The sequence below is a fragment of the Alligator sinensis genome, unplaced genomic scaffold (genome assembly GCF_000455745.1).
Source record: "Alligator sinensis unplaced genomic scaffold, ASM45574v1 scaffold882_1, whole genome shotgun sequence".
NCBI classification, from domain to species: Eukaryota; Metazoa; Chordata; order Crocodylia; family Alligatoridae; genus Alligator; species Alligator sinensis.
In genome coordinates this window covers 17556-38881 of record NW_005842500.1, presented here as the reverse complement: position 1 = coordinate 38881, position 21326 = coordinate 17556, and the positions used below count along the sequence as shown (strand labels likewise).

The 21326-nt window shown below is 40.4% G+C and overlaps 1 protein-coding gene across 3 annotated transcripts in view; it reads right to left on the bottom strand.

The window, feature by feature from the left end:
- The window catches only part of INVS (inversin), an 87780-nt gene that overhangs the window by 58992 nt on the left and 7462 nt on the right, over window positions 1–21326 (bottom strand). For 2 of the 3 annotated variants that reach the window (XM_006031360.3, XM_025213005.1), the window contains exons 2-5: window positions 12434–12589; window positions 10464–10693; window positions 7942–8048; window positions 2986–3198 (exon numbers count right to left, since the gene is read on the bottom strand). In XM_006031360.3, coding sequence (XP_006031422.2) covers window positions 2986–3198; window positions 7942–8048; window positions 10464–10693; window positions 12434–12589 — 706 coding nt within the window. Of the gene's footprint in view, window positions 1–2985; window positions 3199–7941; window positions 8049–10463; window positions 10694–12433; window positions 12590–12831; window positions 13015–21326 lie in introns of those variants that run through there. The other variant, XM_025213006.1, reaches the window with a different exon arrangement.

Below are 21326 nucleotides of genomic sequence, written 5' to 3'. Positions count from 1 at the left end.
AGCAGGAATAAAGTCAAATACTGGTAGTTTTCAAACAAAGTAGGAAGTTTAAGAAGAAAAGTTCTCTACTTCAAATATCTGATGAAGGTCTGAGAAGAGTTCCCTTGCTACTGAGATATAAGGATCTCCATTATGAATATCCTGCTAGAGGTAAACTTGTTGAAAAGCTTCTGTGAACTCTTTTGGGTTAAGATTTTCAGAACCACCCTTGGTCACAGTCTTCATACAATTAATGGAAATAAACCACACAAACCCCCTAGATGACTAAAATATGTGATTGTGACTCAAAATATTTTTGGCCTATGGTACATGGAGGGCTGCTCTTTGGGCTTGCCATCATCCTTGTCAATTTTGTTTAGCTTGTTTTATACATGTGGAAGGAAACATCTTGTGGTGTAGTTTGGGGTTGCAATTTTGGATTATTGGTCATTGAGGCAGGAAAGAAGAAAATAGGTGAATGTTTTTGGGTGCTTCCTGAGGCAGGAAGTGGTGCCTTTAATTTATCGGTTTTGGAAATTATGAAATTCAGTGTATAAAGCACTACATACTGTATTTTAAGTGTTTGATAAAAGATGCAACCAAAGTATTCTGATTAAGTTCATCTCTTCACTGAACAGCTTTATTCACATTATATAATCTGACCATACTACTGCCACAATGTCAATTATATAAGATAGACACTCCGATTCTTCAGATTTTATGCATATCCTTGAATTGTACAGGTTATTTAGCCTGACTGCTTTCTAACCTAATATGTTAATTTCACTCTAGTTCTCCAATTGCAAAAGATGACACTAGAGGGCCTGGCAAGCAGGGGTGTGGCCAAGAACCAAAACTGTATCCCTTATCTGGGAATGGAGTCCTGGATGTTAAACAAGATGAGACCAAGGATTCCAGGATGCATGCCTCACTAGGCTCCATTCTCTTGCCACCTGGTGGCTCCACTCCCAGTGCAGAGCTGCTGGGGGTTAGCCATGGAGAGAGCACGGACCCCAAGGGAAGCACGCTTTCCCAGGCTCCAGGTTCTTGCCATACTTCATCCCAAGCAGCCCTTTTCCCCCTCTCCCCCAAAACACAAGAGGCTAAGGAGGGAAGCCATACCCACCTCTCCCCCATCCAAACTCTCTTAGCTAGGGGACAGCCACCTGAATGTGGGATAAAGGCATAGCCCTCTGAAGGGAGGACTTTGGGCCTGGCCCCTGGCCCAGGGGACTAAAATGGCTCTCTTTGGGTCCTTGGATGTGGCAGCATGATGCCATCTGGGCTGGGGTCATAACCACTATGGGCAGTTGAAGGTGTTAGCTTGGGGCCAGTATCACACCCTGAACAGTAGAGCTTGGGAGGGTAGAAAGTGGTAAAGGGGCAGGATGCTAGATGACTACAAATTGGTTGCTTTATCTCTGTGAAGCAGACTCACAGTACCTTAGCTCAAACTAGGTAGAATGGCTCAGAGATAACCCTCACCCAAAGTGGCATAATTTTAAGATGCCTAGAGGTTATTTAGTACAGATTAACACCCTTCAATGCATGGACACTCCTGTTTTAAGTGACTTTAGAACAGTTTAAAAGTAACCTGCAACACCACCTCATGTCATTTCAACTCTATTTGACCCAGTCAAGTGATGAAATTCTGCCTGTATTCTTTGTAGAGCAGGTTACAAAGCTTCATAATGTTGACACAACTTATTTAATAACAAGCAAAAGTTAATTTCTTACCTACCCAATATTTATTCTCACAAAACTAACTCATATTGTCCTGTAAATAATAGTAAGAAACTTCATTTACAAAAGTCAAAATCAAACATTCAAAGTGCAAAATTTATAAGCATACCTCATTGTTTTTGGATAACAGATCAAGAAAAACAGGATATGGAGCAAGCTCTTCAAGAAAGCCAGAGAGCACTACAACCCCACTTCTACTACCATTTGCTAGAATTATCTGGAAAGTGTGAAGGGTGAAATCCTTCATCATGTCCACTATGAGCAACTGCCATGCAGATGTTCTAGTTAGATGGATGTTTCCAGTGATGGATGCTACAGAAATTTTCTGTGTAGCTTACATAGGATGGAGATGTCAAATACAGTGCAGATGACTGGAGAACTTTTTTTATTTGATCAATTTCTACTATCTTTAAATTTTGCATGTTACTTGGCTAATTACTATTTTAGCTTCATGCTCCTGCTATGAATTAGCAGACACAATGGCCTTAACAATCAAAGCTCAAACATTATGGGATGGTAGAAATCATTTTATATCTGCACACCACAAAAAGACAATTTTAAAAGTTCTGTTTCCTGTTCTATACTAGTGGTCTCCTTTTCAGGTGAAAGTGTATTTAAATTGCAAATTTAACAGTTATTTTCCATTCAGCAACTTGTATTTCATCACTTCATGCTTCTCCCCATTCTCTTGTGCTTTGTCTATTCATCACACATATCCTGCTCCCTGTCAACTTTCTGTCTTCTACCTATTGTTCACTATACTCCCATTAGGTACTATTTTAAAATAAGGAGTACTGAAACAAACAGGTAACAGGGATTATGAGAGCCAGACTGTTACAGGCAAGTCATTAGAAGCTGGCTGGTTAGGAAGTTTCTCTTTACTTCCTAAACTCTGAAGTGCAGAACGAGTGAGACAGAGATCTGGAGAAAATATTTCTTAGGAAGAATAGGTCCTGGAAGAAAAGGAAAACAGACTTTTCTCTTTAACATAAGTTCATCATAACTATTCATTGTTATAGGAATGATAAAGGTCTTAGAGGTATTTTACTATATATGTACTGTACATAAATAAAAGAAAAACATATAAGCTTTTTCTACCCACACAACAGGTGGCAGAATATAGATTTTTTCCTTCAAGAGAATAAGAACTTTATACTTCTAAAAGACATAAAATTAGCAACAATACATTTGTAAACTACTATGGTCTTTAACAATTTAATTTTTAATAACTTCAGTTTTGCATTCTCCATGTGTCAGACTTACTTGGCAGCAGCATCTTTTCTCAGCTGTTCATGCTTCATTAGAAGATTTTTTCTGTCTTGGAAAGCCTTTCTAACCTTGTATCCTTTGTAGACAGCTTGGATTTTGAAGGCAGCAATGTCTTGTATGGCAGCTATAGAGAGAGCTCCATGTTCCAACATAAACTGAATTACCTCATGATGTTCACCAAGCAAAGCATAATCGAGTGGAGTGTATCTAAAGTAAGAGAACATACAAGTTTTAGGATGGATTTGATTTCCAATCACAATATATATTTTAGTTTAAAAGATGAGGCTGACGCTTAAATAATGATGAAGTTTTCAGTATAAACATTTAACACTGTTTCCTGAGAAACTTTTTTCCCCAGTTCTAAATAAAATGTTTTCCTTCATGTGACATATTCTATGGCAATGCACTTTTTTCTGTAGGGAATGTATAAACTAAATGTAAGTGAAAAATGTACATGGTGGAGGATTAGGAGGCAAGCTGGATTGTTTGCCTAAGCATTGCATTTCTGGGGACTTTACCCCAAATTCTGGCTTAGTTATTGTGTGAAAATTAGCTTGTATCCTTACTTTAGTTGTTAGCTAGTGAATATTTGTCCACATTATAATAATACCATATAAATAACATATATACATAAGTCAGAAAGGTTTACAGATTTGAGAAAGGATGACCAAGATAGAATAGCAGTTTACTATAGAACAGGATGTAGTCACCTTGACAGAGTTGTGTTACAAAATGACCATATTATGATTGACTACAGTCTCTAGTATTGTCATACTTCCATGAAAAGCAATGGTAAAATTTAAAAAAGGAACAATTGGAAGACAAAGTTCTATTTTTTTAAATGACTTAGGTGCTTGAGGGCCATTGCTTTTCATTTGCTTTCTAAGTTGCTCAGAGTTTTAAAATTTTTTTCCAGAGTTCACACAAACCGTAACAAGCAGCACAATGTACGTAGTATCCCCACTAGTATAAAAATGCAGATACTGAGCAAAGACATTTATTGAATGAAGATTAGCAGCACCAAACAAAAATGATGTCTACATAGTACAGCAAATTAAATAGTTATTGTCAACATATAAAATGGTAAATTAAGGATCCTCTTGATGGTAACCACCGAGGATGCAATGCAAATAAAGAAATGAAGTACAGACACAGAAAATCCAATTGGACTTGCCAGATGGAGATGGTTTGATGAGAAGATTAGAGTGCCTGAATTGAAATGTCAAGAGGAATAAAATCAATGACAGAATGTGGAAATTTGTATACCAAGGTGTGCTGCTGATAAAGCTTCAAATGAGACTTAAAGATTTGAGATCATTCTTGGACAGATATTTCTGACTTTCTCACTTGAGAAAAATCCATTAAAACTGTAGACATTCTTATGAATATTTTAATTAATATGCAAAAAGATACTAAAGAATAGTTTTAGGTTCCTATAATGTGAGAGTCAGTGGACAGTACACTCTGCTTAGTTTCAGTTCTGCAGAACCCTACTCAAGCAAATAGACATACTGGGTGCCTTTACATGTACATTGAGGCTGCTCTGATGCACTGTAATTACAATGCGTCAAAGCAGACTCAATTTAATCAAGTCTGCTGGAGCATGGTAATTACCATGTTCCAGCAGACTGCAGTGTCACATATATCAGCATCCCCAGGCTGAAAGATGGTGGTGGGGGCGCCTTAACTAAAGCTTGTTCAATGAGCTTTAGTTAAAGAGCCGACGCTGCCATTTTTTACCACAGGGATGCTGCTACTTGCAGCTGCTCTAATTAAAGCATCATCCCCCTACCCCATCCCATTGCCCACCCCTGCCTCCTGGATCACATGTATAAATGTCCACTGATTCCATCGGGGTTATTTGTGAGAGTAATGGCAGGCACATCATTCACAGTTACTTATGTTCACTTCATACAGTGCCCATTATCCTGTTGTCACGTTTTGCTTTTTTTGGACATTAGGACGTAGACGTTTCTGGATCATGTCAACGTTGTCTTTTTACAGCAAAGCACAACATTCTAGAGTTTCCAAGGGTAATTTGGCAGGAAGACATCAGTCAAACATCAGCTATCATGGCCTTACATGACCTAGCAATAGCAACAAATTGTGTTTACTTGGATCACCAGTGTGATCTATCAAAAATCTATGAAAAAGGACATGAGGAAATTAGAAGAGAGGATTATAATAAGGAGATACATTATAAGATATCCTATTGCCTAGGAGAAAATATTATTATATTACAACTTGATGTTATTTCAAAAAGGAATCCTTAAAAGATTTTTAGTATTATCTTGTTTTAAAACGTTTTGATTTAGACACATCAGATTTATTTAAATTTACCCTCAGTAAGATATAAGATTTAGGGCTAAGGTTTACAAATGTTTCTATTTTTGATTTATGAATATTAAATCTAAACCAAATAGTCTATTTTTTGATTGTATAAAGATAAAATAGGGAGCTATTAAACTTCCCCTAAAAAGCCCTATTACAAAATACTAAAGGAAGGTCTCCTTGGCATAAAGGCACTGCACATAATACCTTTACACTGGCGAATGTGAATTGTAAATATTCAATCCATCAAAAGCAAATTATGATGCCACCATTTTTTAGATTCCCTCACCCACTGCTTCGACGGGAATTTATTTGTGATAGCAAATGTCACTCTTGTGAGTGTAAGCACAACCTGCAAGAAAAGGTGTTTTCAAAGTTGCTTGTGTGAATTTCTTACAGTACTCATTACACCATTTGGCAAATCATACAATGTAACATCACTGCCAATGCAGTAGACTGATAGATCAAATATTTGCAGACGTGTAATTCTGGAAATACAAAAATGAAAGTTCCCATTAACAGAATGGCATATGTATTTATAAGACTAGTGTTTATGCTCCTAAATGTGTGGCTTGCAGTATCTGTAATGTGGTTGAGTTATTATAATATTATTGCTGCCCTAATATTTTAATTTCTTAAGGTTTGTGCATTTATGTTCTCAAATGTAATGCTTTATTAATGTAGTTCCATTTTAAATTTAATGTCTTTGTCTTTTAGCAGACAAAGAAATAACTACAGAAAAAGGAAGAAAGGAGTTATCAGGCCGTGTGTCAAATCAAGAATGGCCAAGTTTCCTACCCTTACTAGCTGCAAACCAAAAAACTTCATACACCTGGTAGCCTGCAGGACTCAAAATGTTCAAGGTGCACGTGGCTCAGACCCAATGATCCATGCACTGCACCCCAGTTTGCATAATAATTTGTCATGCAGTGACTTCTCAGAATAATTAAAAAGCAAGACCTGAAGAAAATAAAAAATAGAAAAGAGTAAACAAACAGATAAAGACTGAAATAATGTTTTTATTTAACTTGTCTTTCTTCAGGAGCTGCATGTATGCTTCTCAGGAGTCAAATAGTGGCTCATATGCTACAGTTAGTCCACTCTTATATTGGATCATGCTTTCACAGGGTGGAGGTATATCTAAATCTAAAATCTGGGGATACAAGTGCATGCAAATGCCAGGAGTGGAACAATGATGCTCCCTAGACACTAACAAGAATGGTATGATATTACTAAGGTAAAAATGAAGTCTGAGCACCACTGACCCATTTCTTATAAAAAGGTAGAATCCCAGCTAGCTGCCCAGTCCTCTGATACAGTAGCTGTTTTTATTCATCTAAATTAAAAGAAATTAAATTATAGCTGTTTATTTTCATTTTCTACTGAAAATCACTATAGAAAACATTAGAAGAACATACCTGGGAGCTACTTCATGCCTTCAATTGTAGTTTTCAATAGAAAAATGGAAGTAAATTGCTAAGCAAGAGGGGGAGCAAGGTCTCAGTGGTCAGAATAGGGAACAAAAGATAAATGATAGGGGGAAACAAGGCAATTAAAAAAAATAAGGGGAACAGGATGGAAGCCAAAACCCCTACAGCACTAATATATATCAGATTTTAAATAATTCTAATGGTTTTTAAAATGTTGATGTATTCAAATTTATTTGGCATATTGATCCATAATTTTTTTTATGATTGTGATGAGGTCATCTTCTTTAAAAGAGCCACCAAATGCATGCTACTGCTAATTACTGGCATAGTCACATGACCAATTTAAACTATCAAACTTAAATCATTTTTTAAAACTGTATTATTAAAAACTGTCAGTCAGAAACAAAGAAAACAGATGCAAATTTATCACCTCCCCATAATTATGAAGGGATTTCTCTTCAGTTGGAACATCAGAAATACAGTTAAACCACCAGGTAATTTGCAATGACTATTTTTAATTACAATTTCACTTTTCTCCCTTCTTTTTTTACCTGATTGCCCCTAATGAACTGAAAGGAAAAAATTCATTTCATTTTAATGAGAGCAGGACTGCCACCATATGCATATGATGTCAGCTTTGCATCCTTTATTTTCAGTGAAAATGTAGAAGAAAGAAGATGGCAGACAATTCTAGAAAGAGGATTTGGCAGTATTAAATGGCTATAGGAAAAAGAATGACCTAGCAACAAGGTGGGCAAAAGGGAAAGGACTCATTTTTTTAACTCTGTTAAGATGTATTAGGCATATAACATTCCACAAATATGTCACTGTTCTTGTCCAAGGTGCTGATTCTGCAAAGCTTTATGTTCATGCCTAACTTCACATGCAAAGGCAACCTTTGGCTACAATGTGTAACTCACAGAGGGTAAAATCAATTACACACAGATGTCTTTGTAGGACCACGGCCTAAAAGTACAATAGAGACCTATAACCAAAGTCTGAAAAGTTGTATGTAAAAAATGGAGATTTTAACAGAGAGATTTTCATATTATTTGCTGCCCTAAAACTATACCAGTGTTTTTTAGACGTGATCAGGTTCATGCTTCTTATGTGATATTTAAATCTGACACTCAAACCAGAGGCTAGCATGCCTGATAATTTAGAAAACAACATATTTAATAAAATCTACCTTTCTTCGCTGTTTTCCATGTGATTAGGGAAAGCATCAAAGCCCAGCAGCAACTTTATAGCATCCAGGTAGCCATTATTACATAGCCAGTGTAAGGCAGTCCTTCCCTATAAACAATAGCAACACAACAAAAATATATAAAGTAAGAAGTGTTGGAGTGTTTGTAGCTGTGATGGGTCAGGAAATATATGAGGGGCAAAGATTTTTGTTGCTGATATCTTTTATTTTGGACCAACTACATGATTTGGATAGATTTAAACAAGCTTCTAAATACAGGTCATTCTTTTTCAGAAATTTATTATCACCTACCTCCCTGTTGCCAGAAGGAAAATTCTGGCTTTGCAACAAGTAGTATTGTTCAGTGCTCAACTAGACATTACACTAGATAAATTGTTCCAAAGTCTATTTTGCCTTTTAAAACTAGAGTATATGAAAGTGAAAGCCACTGAAAAGTTTTTTTTTTAATGACAGATCAGGACCAAACCTTCACAAGTGCAAAGTTTATCTCTAATGTGGCTGAGGTTGACAAAAAAAATCTGGTTTTAAACTTCCTTTCTGCCACCTGAAATTAGGTTTTTGAGGGCCTGAAATAGCTCCACCTACGAGTGGTGCTCGCCCCTACCCTGGGGATCTTCAAAAGGAGGCTAGACAATTATCTAGCCGGGGTCCTTTGACCCCAGCATTCTTTCCTGCCCATGGCAGGGGTTTGGACTTGATGACCTGCTTAGGTCCCTTCTGACCCTACCAACTATGAAACTACTCTTTGGAATGTAAGGTATGTATGTAGTGCTTAGGGTAATGTGTGTAGTACTTTCAAGTAGCTTAAAAGTGAGCAGACAATGAACTGTTCTACAGTGCTACAAATCTATTGAAAACACACAAAAAAAACTCTGGATGACACAGAGATAACTCTGAAGTGCTTCTAAGTCATGCCTGGGAGAAAAGTACTGTTGAGACAAAGATCAGGTATAATATTGTGCACTCTTCCTCAAACCTAACAGGCAAAAACATCCTATGTGCATAGAAAGCATTAGGGGGCATCTTATTGGCCAAATCTTCCAATGCCAGTTCTGGGTCTCCCATGGATTCCGTGTTAGGAGAATCCTTAGCTTACTTGTTGGGACAATTATCTTGCTGTTTTAAATGACTGAATTCCCAGAACTCCCGATAGCCCCAGGTAACCTCTACATTTTACCAGCTACATTTTATCACTAGTCAACATTCCCCTCTTCCCCCCACCCCACCTCTACCTCTCACACTTATTAACTCCTATCCACTCTGATTTTCCCTGCCAGGCATTTGTATTTTCACAGACCTGCATTTTGCATATTGGTTTAAGCTTCTATCCCACCCAGGAGAATACACAAACACCAGCGGACTCTCCCTATTCCTGAAGAAGGGTGCTTGTGCCCTTCTTCTGTGAAATATTTTCCCAACTATTTAGTTGGTCCAATGAAAGATATCACATTTACCCAAAGAACCTTGAATTCTGCCTGAATTCCCAGAAAGCAGCTGATACCAAGGCCCAGGATTTGGGTCTCAGGTAACAATTTTACCATGTTTCCAGTTATCAGTGCAGCTGAATGTTCAAGAGGCTATTAACATATTGTATTTCCAAATTTTTAGATAAGAAAGGAATGGGTCAAATATGGCATAAAGTAGTATATATTATAGACTGGAGCAAAAGTTTAGCAAATTGGTTAGCAAACTCCCTATTGGTATAAATTGGTGCTGTTCTGATCTCAACAGAACTATACAAACGTACACCAACAGAGAATTTCTTTTATCATACAAAATCTGTTCTGGCACCAAATTTCATTTGTTGTCTGAGAGTCAGAGCAAAGGAACATACATACAAAGTATGTTTTTCACCATTAAGGACAAGTTTTTGATCAAATTTGCTCTACCCTCATTCATGTATGCTGGGGAGAAACATTCCATTAACTGTCAAGCTTTTCAGTTAGAAAAGAATTAAAATCAAGTAAAGGAACAAAAAGTTTTAGAAAGGATTCTCTTAAGGACATAGGTTGGTACAAAAAAGTCAAAAGATGCAAAAATGCGCTCCTTCAGTTCATGCTCTATAGTAAAACAAAGATTAAAAAGGGAACATTCTCCTAAGGCTGCTTGTCTTTCCCCTTCAAAAGAGTAAACACAAAAGCAACATACTAGCGGTGCAAATAGATAAGGATATTATGCTGCAGAAAAGAAAAGGATCCTCAGAAACATAAGGTCATAAGGGGCCACCTAAGCCATCAAGCCTACTCTTCTGCATTCACAGGCAACCGTTTATCCAAGGAGGCAGCAAAATTGCTACTTGCAAACTTCACATATACAACAATACCTGCAACACAAGAACGCTGTATAATATTGTCATAGGTAAAAGTATGGAAGGTGAGGGCACTATAAATGACTGGTTATTGTAACAACAGGGAAGTTGTTTGTTAATATGTACTCAGAAGGTCTTAGGAAAAGGACCATGCCCCACAGAGGAAGGCAACTACGGGGGGAAAAAAACTACACACCTCTTTATCTTGAATATTTGGATCTGCGTTATTTTCCAGTAACACTACCATGCAGTTAATGTAGCCTCCATATGCAGCACACTGCAAGGGAGTTCTTCCTGCATAATCCTGCACATTTGGGTTGATTTTGTTTTCTATCAGTATTTGGCATACATCAGCATTTCCTCCCAAAGCTGCCCAGTGAAGGGGAGAATGGCCATCCTGGTCAACCAAATCTACTCTTGCTCCCCCTGTAAAAAAAAACCCACAACATTTGAACATCAGAAGTAAAAAAACCCAGAAGGCTTGCACATAAGAGGAAGTGGAAAATAAAATATTCCCAGCATACATATAATAAATTAGAGAAATATTGTAAAAAATTCAGAAGTGTCCAAGCAATGTAAGAGCGTAAGTCCAATGTTCCAAAAATGGTTGGGGTGCTTAGGAGTTTCAGTAGAAGATGGTCATCTAACCCAGGGGTGTCAAACACATGGCCCATTGCCTGACCCCTCTACAAGGAGGTAAGCACTGTAATAATTACATTTGTTTTTGAAAAACTCAGTTTTGTTTTGCCACTCAGTTTACAAAAGTTATGGGGGAGTGTCCTAAGTCTAATGAAGGGTACCTTAAGTCTAAAAAAGTTTAGAGTCAAATTTAACAGGACCCAACAATATATGCCTACTCAGAACTGAAGGTAAAAGGTTTAATCTAGTCTCACTCACAGGAAAAAGAGAAAATAAATACATATTGAGGCTTTGAAAAGCTAAAATGTACTTGGAGAGATCAAGAGGGAGGGACAAATCTTTGTTTCAGGCATATATTTTGTTTTTCTATCCTTACTCTGCACTACATAGCAAATCATTTGCACAAGTACTGTTCTGTGAGGCATACTCTACATAAATCTCTCTGTTCACACAGAGGCATAACCAGGCAGGACTGCAACCAGGGTATTCCCTCTGCACCCCCTTTTGTACGTTCTTTGCTTTGACTTGGGAGGCACTGGTAGTGGTCAGTGCACAGGAGCAGAAGCTCACATTTGCTGCTGCTGAGGGAAGATGTCATCTTATTTTTTTTGCCAAAGAAACCAATGCTGAACAGGCAAAAATTCCGTTTTTGGGCATCAAAATCATCTCCCTCCAGAAGCTGTGAAGTCCAGCTGCTGCTGCTCAACAGAACTACATTCCCCAGAATGTCCTTCATTCACTGACACTCCTTTGCTGCTGCTGCTTGTTGCCAGGGCTGGTGCTGAAATTTGCAGGGTGAGTTGAGGATGGGAGGCTGAGGCACCCCTGCTTCATTCTTATGCCCCTTTCCCCTTAGGTAGCACCTGGGACATGTGCCCCAACTCACACATCCATCCATCCACTGTCTACAGCAGGGGTGGGCAAAATGATAGATCTAGCTAGCAGCTCAGCTCCATTTCCCAGCAGCCTCTGCCCACATCGCTGCAGCCAGTTTCCATGGAGACCCTAGCAGAAGCAGAGCCATGACAGCATGGGACCAGGGTTTCCATGGACAACGGCCCCAGCAATGCTGGCAGGGCATATGGCTGGGCAGGGAGCTGCTCCACGGCTGGCGCTGGGATCTTGCAGTGGTGACAGCATGGTTTGGAGTCAGGGCAGAGCCGCGATCCACTTCCTGCATGCCTCTGCCCAGGGTATGTAGGTAGTGGATCACAGCTCTGCCCCGGCTCTGGACCACACTGTCACCATAAGATCCCAGTCCCAGAGCAGCTCCCTGCCCAGGCACCCTAGCTCTGCACTGTCATAGCGATGCCACTCCTGGGTTCTCCATGGAAAATGGGCATAGTGAGGTGGGCAGGGGCTGCTGGGAAATGGAGTCCACTGCGGGCCTGATTCGTCTTGTGGGTTGGACTTTGCCTGCCTCTGGTCTACAGGGTTAACTTTGGACCCAGCAACATGAGTTATTTCAGAGCCTAAAAAAAGAAGTCTTTTAATTCTGAATGGGTTTGTAAATTTGTGACACTTTACCTTCAATAAGTGTCTGTATCACTTCTTTGTGTCCCATTTCACAGGCTCGAAAAAGAGGAGTGTGTTTCATGACATCAGTAGCATCTACCTGTGCGTTATGTTCTAAGAGCAATTTCACAGTGCTGACGTGGCCAGAAAGGGCAGCTGCATGTAAGGCTGAAAGAAAAAGGAAGAAAATCAAAATACCCTGGGAAAGGAGCAGGGTCAAAAATAATAATTCTTTTAAATCATGTTGATGAAAAGAACTGCCTTGCAGTCATAAAACTGTAAATGGCTAAAATGACACACAATCACTACTTTCCCTTTACCACACAAACAACATAAAATATACATGGTATAACAAAGTAGAATCTCTGATGGACATTTTTAATTCATGAAAACAAAGACTTTAACCTCACCAGAATTAAGAAGGATTTATACCATGGGCAGGCAATTATTTCATCCTGGAAAGCCACTTGATGAATTTTGGTGAGCTGTTGAAGGCCACAAGGGTATCCCCACCCCTTGGCAGTTGCCCTGTCCCCTGGTCACCACTTTGGGACCAGAAGTCCTGCCCCTGACCTTTGCCACTGGAAGTCTCTCCTTACCCAGGAAATACTTCTTTGGGCAAGGGCTTCCTTGTATATAGTGTGGGGGGTTATGGGTGTGTATGTGGGGGGTGGTTGAGGGAGTATGTGGTTTGTGTGTGTGTCTGGGGTGGGGTATGGTAGGCATGGGGGGTGTGTGTGTGGGATGTGTGTGGGTGTGGAACGTGTGTGGGGGTATGGGGTGTATATGTGGGCATGGTGGTGGTGAGGGGCCATGGGGGAGTGTGAGAGAGGGATGTGTGTGTTTGGGGGGTGTTGGTGTATGTGTAGGATGTATGTGGGTGTGTGGGTGGATATGGTGGGGGGTGGGGGGGTTGGGCCCTGTGGGGGGCCTACCCCCCTCCCAGCTTCTCCCCGGCCCGATGCCTGCCTGGCTCACAGTGCACTGCAAAGGGGTGGGAAAGCAGCTGCCACAGGCAGGCAGTGAGGGAAACCTTCAGGAGAATGGAGAGGGGATGGGGAACTGAACCTGATGCCACCACCTCTCTTGGTCTCTGTCCCATGCCTGCCTGGCAGGGCTGCAGCCAACTCTGCAATGGCTCCTGCTGCTGCTTCCACCTCATCTGCCTGTCCTGTGCTTGCCTGGCAGAGGTGTAGCCAAGCCTGCTCTGGCTCCTGCTGCTGCTCCCACCCCACCTCCCTGTCCCATGGCTGCCTGATGGGGCTGCAGCAGAGCCCATGCTGACTCCTGCTGCTGCTCCCACCCCACCTGCCTGTCCTGTGCCTGCCTGGCAGGGCTTTGTGAGCAGCTGAGTTCCTTCACATTCCATCTCCATCCTTGGGCTCCCTTACCCAGCCATGTACAAGCTGTGCCTGCTGGCCAGGGCTGGAGCCCTTCAATGGGGGAGGCAGGGAGTGCAGCATTTGCTGCCCCAGCTGGGAATGGGCAGGGCTCAGCTCCATGCAGAGCACAGCAGGGGCAGCCACTGCCAGGCTGGATACAGTTAATTGGTGGGTGCCTGCCTGTGGGCCATATCCAATCAGCTGGCAGGTTGGAACCAGCCTGCAGGCTGTATTTTGCCCACAACACAAACACTTCAGCAAAGCCTGAGGCTGTTGGAGGATCTTAAGATGTCACAGCATGCATCTACACATGCTAAAGTGACGTAAACTTTGGAGCAGTTCATGCTAGCTAACTTGTCATGGGTGCAGTGTCTACATGTGCACCTGGGACCACAGCAATTAGAGCTGGGGCCCTGGGCTTGCAGGGTGCACAGGAGTTCAGCCCTAGGCTGCAAGTAGTGGTGTCAGGTGGTGCTGGGCAGGAGCTGGGGGGTCTGGCCCCCAACTGTCTGGGCTGACCGGGTGCAATTTGCACCCAGTGATTACCGTTCACAAACGTTTGATTACAGTTAATTACTCTGCCATAAGATAGTATTATATTATGGCAGAGTTAATTAATTTACTGTGCCCTAATAGCAGTGTACACGTGGACAGTGATGCTTTACTGCAGAGCTAATTAGTCAACAGCAGTAAAGCACAAGTACTCACTGGCTTGTAAATAAGATCGCTATCAGCCACAACTTCATCCCTCTGGAGTTTTCATGTGTACTTGATGAAAAATTATGGAAAATGAAAATTTAGCTAGCTGTGGATTGCTTTTTATAGAGGGTCAGACCTCACAGAGTAATGAGATTCCAAAAGATTTGTTAAAATGGAATGAAAATGCTTTGGAGTTTTACTTGAAATAAAGATTTTAAGTGCTTTGGAGTACTTAATATTTATAAATCCAAATAATTAGTTGAATCGTAAAGGAAAATAGTGTCAAATACTAGTTTAGTATAGTTTAGTTTCATTAACAAATTACTTCTCTGATGACACAAGTTCTGAACAAGAATGAACATATAAACATGAAATAGGATCACAGTATTGTTGCAACTATGATGATGCAGGATATTTGTGAGAAGCAAGTTTTGTTCAGTAGCATCTCTGTATTTGGAAGAGACATTAGACAAGCTTTTGAGTACAAAATGCCCAGCTATATACTTGATCTAATTAAAGATATTACCAAATTCTATTTCTTGCATAACAGAAAAGTATATTTGTAAATTGCAGCCATGTTAGATTAAATACATAATCTATATATCTATACATTATAAATAATGTATAAATTTATAATGTGTAAATGGATATATAAGCTTCAATTGATAGTTCATAAGTTAATTTATAACTTCCTTTACCTAATCCAGCTTTATTTAAAATTTGTTTTATTCAGAGAGTAAAATAATGGGCCTCCAGCAGTGTTTGGGTGTTAATTGTCTCAGGAAAAAAATAGGGAGTGCTAGGCTCTGACCATTCCACAGCAGGTACATCAGGGGCAGATGGTAGAGCACAGGGGGAGAACATGCCCACCTTTTGTGTCCCTGTGGAGGGAGGGTTACAGTTTAATGCTGTTGAAGGACAGCTTGATGGTATCTGCAATATAAGATATAAGGGCCAGTGCTGAAGGAATTAACTGCTGCACACTATTGCAGGTAGCTGCAGTGACCAGTATTTTGAAGTATTATGCCTATTTGTTTGACATAGGTTGAGCGCCTTGTTACCAATAGTGTAATAAGCAGTGGGTAACTGGGGTGCAAGTCCTGGGTGTCCATTTAAGAGGGAGTGCAAAAATGGCACCTGTTGCTGGCTCAGCTACAACTGCTTTTGAAATCAGCCCCTGCCACCCATGGCTTCACCTTTGCTCTTGGCTTTGTTGCTGATGAATCCACATTCCCATTCTAAAGGCTGCAATTTGGTTCACAGAGTTTAAAAAGAGCTAGTAAAACAAATCCATCAAAAGTCTGCTACCTTCATACCTGAAACCATAGTATCAGTCCTCATTTTTCTACAGAACAAGATGCCAGCTCTGATGCACATTTTTTTTAACAAAAAAATATATTTTTAAAATCATATCAATGCTATCATGGATAAAAAATGACTAAATGGTATAAGAGCTTTTGTAACACTAATGAAAGGAACTCAAAAGTGCCAAAAGCTTCACTAGGGCTAGGGACAGACATTCAAAAAGCCTGAGCCTGAATGGATTCCATCTTTGCAGGTTAATCTAACCTAGCTAAACTAAACTGGTTTGTAACTGTACAAACATCCCCTCTGGACTGAAGAAATGCAGAAACATGCCTGCAGTGGCTCAGGTTAGAAGCTGGGGGGGGGCGGGTGCTAAAGCAGTCCTCCCTTCCCTTCCATAGTGCTGACCTAAGGCAGGGTCATGGCTAGGCCCTGGCATAATGCTCTGATTAGGTAGGGTTCCCACCCCCTCGCTGTTGATAACAGAGCATTGAGTTACACACCAGGGAGTTACACAGGTAGTTGTTAGTATTTATCAGCCCATCAAACAAAACAAAAGCCTCTCTCATTAGTTCAAGCTCTTCTTAAACATTTTTTTCCAAGGAAGGAATGGAGAGACATTACCAGCTACCTGTTGATTAGCTCCAAAAAGCCCAAGCCAACACTGTCCTGTCTGCCTTTGTCCTGTCTCCCACAGCATGGACCGTAGCCAGCACGTTGTATGCTAGTTAATGCTGAGAGATATCTGTGTAAGGCAGAGGGGAGGGGGGAATCCTTGCTTGAGCAGGGAGTTGTGAGGGGTGGGGTGGGGAGCAGGAAGAAGCCAGTCAGACACCACTGTACCTGCAATCTCTGCCAGAGCTCCAGCCAGGAAGGAGAGGGGCGGGGCCAGCCTTCCTGGGCTGGAGCAGAGAGCAGAGCCCCACCCAGGGTTACAAAGCATCTAGGATGCTGGAGGGCTCTGATTTAACTTAAACCTGGAAGGGGTCTGGGACAGACATTGCATAAACCAGTTTGACCCAAATCAGTTCAGACTGATATTACATTTAACCAGATTTATCTCAAACCAATTTCAGCCATTTTCAAACTGGTTTATGTGTACAGAACATCTGTTCTGTTACAGGTTTAAACTGGTTTCTGATCACTTAAACTGGTTTATGTGTAATGTTTGTCTCTAATCTAGTAGCTTGGCTGGGTAGGGAACTATGAATGATAATTTGACAGTGAAGTCTCTGCTGTATAGTACATCTGGACAAGTCTTATTTTCATATTCTGACCTCAGAAAAAACCTTAGGTTCTGCTTTTCTGTATATTTCCACATATGAAATCTAACACAGTAAACTTTTCAATCAGATGACATACGGGGCATGTGTAACAATACAATAGAAAAACAGCTGCTGTGTCAGCTTGGCCTGGTTCTTTCCCTCCATCACTCATTCTGATGTAGGCATCTTGTTTCCCACTCTGTGCTCAGTATTTTCTTGTAAGCCAAATTTTCTGTGATGGAGTCACGGTGACTGAAGAAATTCTTCAGCCAGCTGGTCACAATAAAATCTTTGTTCCACCGACAGACAGAGCCCTCACCATTGTACACACTCAGTGACGGCAAAGCTATAAAGCTGCCCCTGCAGTGCTGATCTCTGAGAAAAGTGAAATTCCTTTTCCTTGGTGTCATTTTCCTAAACAATACAGAACGTCTTGATGGAGATTTTCCTCTTTATAAGTAAATGCAAAAAACTATGTTAATGTAATGTTACAGCTGAGCTTTATCCATCTTGTGCACAAAAGTCATGAAATACAAACTTTTGGTTCCCACAGCAACTGTATCCTAGCATCCTTGAGCAGGGGGTACTATTTTCTAGTAGAGTACAACCCTGCTTTCTCAAAAACTCTGGAAACATCCAAAGCCTCCAGAAAAAAATGATCTGAAACAAGGATGTGATTTACTGGCAGTGTACATAAATGACTATTTGCTAACAAGATGCCAAATGAACTGAATATGGTAACTCTTCTGCTGTAACATACACATATACAATGTGGCCAAGTTCAGGTTGCAAAGGCATGATAGAGCAGTGGCATACTTCTGAACTTCTTAACCATTACATTAACTCAACAACAGTTTTGCATTAATGGACATTTGGGAAATTTTTTTGCACATTAATGACACAATTATATTTCACTTTATATACTTCCCTACTGCATCACCCTCCATCCATTTTAGCAAATGACTATTAAATGCAAGGGACAGTAACTTAGCTTCAAAGGGGACACTGGATAGTACCTAACCTATGGCCAGGTAGCTAGTGAACTGTTTTGGGAAATCAAAGAGATGCAAGTTCAAACACTCTGGGCAAAAGGGAAATAGAACCTGGCTCTCCTATTTCCTGCATAAAGCCACTCAGGCACTGGGTCTAAAATATAGGAGGGTCCTTCATGACCTATATGGCCATAACCAGTGTGCACAGCTGTATACCTGCTGGGCCAGCACATAGCCTACTGCACATACTCTGTCTGCATGAATATGATTGTGTACCCATGCTTCAGGGGAAATGGAATTGCAAACTGCACCAAAGAGATCATTTGTATGGCAAGAAAACTGCCACTTTAGCATACAAATGGTAATAGAATTTCACCCTAATTCCCTTGGATTAAAAGGCCATACCAAAACGTAAAGATTAGAAAGTAATGACTAACATATGCTAAAAGGTTTGTAGAACAAACAGTTTGGGTTATCCAAACAAAAAAGTCACATGCAAATAATCTCAGAAGCCCAACAAAGGCTTTGTAAAGTCACACAGGTGTTAAAAGGCTTTGTAGGGAGCTTTAATAATCCTAGTGACTGCACATAATTACTGCATCTGAGAGATGAAGCTCACAAATAAAGTGATCCTAGACATAACTTCTAAAGAAGTCATGCACTGTACAGTTTGGTTTATTTTTCTTGTTATATTGTTTGTTGTTCACATTCCTGCATAATTTAAGTTAGCTTCTGTTTTTACTTAAAAAATCTTCTTTGATTTGGCTAGCTGAATGTGTAAGAGAGAGATTTTTTCATTTTATTAGTTCAAAAACAACATTCAGTTTAATAATGACATATCTCATAATGCATTTTACATATAAGAGGCAGAGTAAAAGTTCAATAATCAATTTCCATGCCAAACCATATAGCTCTGAATAACAGAAGCCTAGAATTGCATGGGAACTCAAAGGTCATCTAGTTCAACCCCCTGCAAAACTGCAGGATTCACTGTTCTTAAACGAGCCTAGACAGATGTCTAGCAAACCCCTTCTATAAAAAGGAAGATTCCACAACTCTACGCATCTTGTTCCATTCGTGCTGTTAGCAAGTTTTTACTTAGATTTAATCTTAAACTGCTTTGCTGCAGTAAACCCCCCTGTTTCTTGTCCTGTTCTCTTTGGCAAAAGAGAATACTTGTTCTCCATCTTTTTATAGCAGCTGTTCAAGTATTTGAAAACAGCTATCCCATCTACTCTTAATTTCCTTTTTTCCAGACTAGATGTATTTTGTTTCTTCAGCCTTTCCTCAAACGGCTTTCATTCCAACCTCCGTTACCATCTTTGTTGTGCATCTCTGAATCCTCTCTACTCTACTTTCTGTTTAAATGCAATGCCCAAAACGGATACAGGACTCTATTGGAGGCTTAACCAGCACCATCTGCCTTCTTGGCAACTACATCATATTTCTGTGTCATTTAAGCCTGTGATCTACCAAAGCTTCTCAATGCTGCTGCTGTCTAGTCAATCACTTCCCATTCTGTATTTGTGCATTTGGTCATTCTTTCCTAGGTGGTACCTTAAATTGATCAAGATTCTTTAGAATTCTATTCCTATGCTTCAAAGTATTTGCAGTCCTTCCCAGATTTTTTTGTCTGCAAGCTTGATCAGGAAACTCTCTATTCTGACACATAAAAAATTAACAAACATGTTAAATAGCACTGGACCTGGGACAGGACCATGTAGAATCCCACTTGAAACCTCCTGCTATTTGGACATTGATCCATTAAAAGTTACTCTCTGCCTGTGGTTAGTCAGCTAATTATGCATTCACCTCACAGTAATTCTATCTAGCCCTCATTTCTTAAGCTTACTTAAAAGAATGTCACATATTAAAAGCCACACAAAAGCTCAAGTATATGATATCTGCTGCATTTCCTCTGTCCAACCAAGTTACCTTGTCAAAGGAAATTGAGGTGGTTTGACATGCTTTGTTCTTAACAAATCCATGCCAGCTGCTAATGATCACCCTTTCCTCCTCCAGGTATTTATAAATTGAGTATCGTTTGCTCCAATAACTTATAAAGTATTGCAGGCTGACCAGTCTACAATTCTCCAGGCCCCCATTTCCCACCCCAAATCATAAAAATGTTAAGCAGCACTGAGCCAAGAACAGATCCCTGTATAACACTTGAGATTTCCTGCAAGTCTATAATCTATCCCTTTATAGTTTTTATCTTGCAGTTATTCAAACAATTATGCATCCACCCAATGGTGCCTGTAGTTAGCTCACGCTTCCAGAGCTTGCTTATGATAATGACATGTAGAACTCCTGTCAAAAATTTTACTGAACTCCAGGTATATTAACCCTGTCAAAAAAGGAATCAAGTTGCTTTGATGCAATTTGTTTTTTATAAATAGTAGAGATCACCTCACATTATCCATAGGTTTTTAAACTGACTGTTCTATAATTTTTTTAATAACTTCCCAGATTTTGAAGTTGGGCTGACAGGTCTATAATTCTTCAGGTTCTCCTTTTTCTATTTTTAGATTGTGTTATGTTGCCCTTCTCCTGTTTTCTGGTTCTTGATCTGTCATTCATTAGTTTTTTTTTATTAATGCCAGTGACTTTGGGATTTCTTAGAATCATAGAAAGTTAGGGTTAGAAGGGACCTCATTAGGTCATCTAGTCCAACCCCTTGCTCAAAGCAGGACCAGCCCCAATTAGATCATCCTAGCCAAAGCTTTGTCTAGCCAGGTTTTGAAAACCTCCAAGAATGGAGCTTCCACCACCTCTCTGGGTAACCTTGCCCAGAGTTTTACTGCCCTCCTAGTGAGAAAATTCTTCCTAATATCTAAACTAAACCTCCCTTGCTGCAACTTGAGACCATTGTTCCTTGTTTGGTCGTCACTTTCAAGACCCTCTTCAGGTAGCTGACAGCTACTATTACATCCCTTCTTAGTCCTCTTTTCTAGAAGCCCAGTTCCCTCAGTCTCTCCTCATAAGCAGGGATCCTGGTTTTCTCTGATTTAAAATTGCAAGTTCTCTGATTAAAAACCCAAAATTTGTGATAAAATGTTAGGCCCCCCCACAGCGCTGCTGGTGCCCCGCACTCCCCCCCACAGCCTCAACAGGCCTCCTGATGCTCCTCACAACAGACCTCCAGACCCACAGACACGGACATGCAGACACAAAGGCATACACAGACACTGACACCCACCCCAGCAGGTAAGTGTGTGGGGGGAAGGGGCGGGGCAGGGCGGGGGAAAGGGAAGGTGCTTGG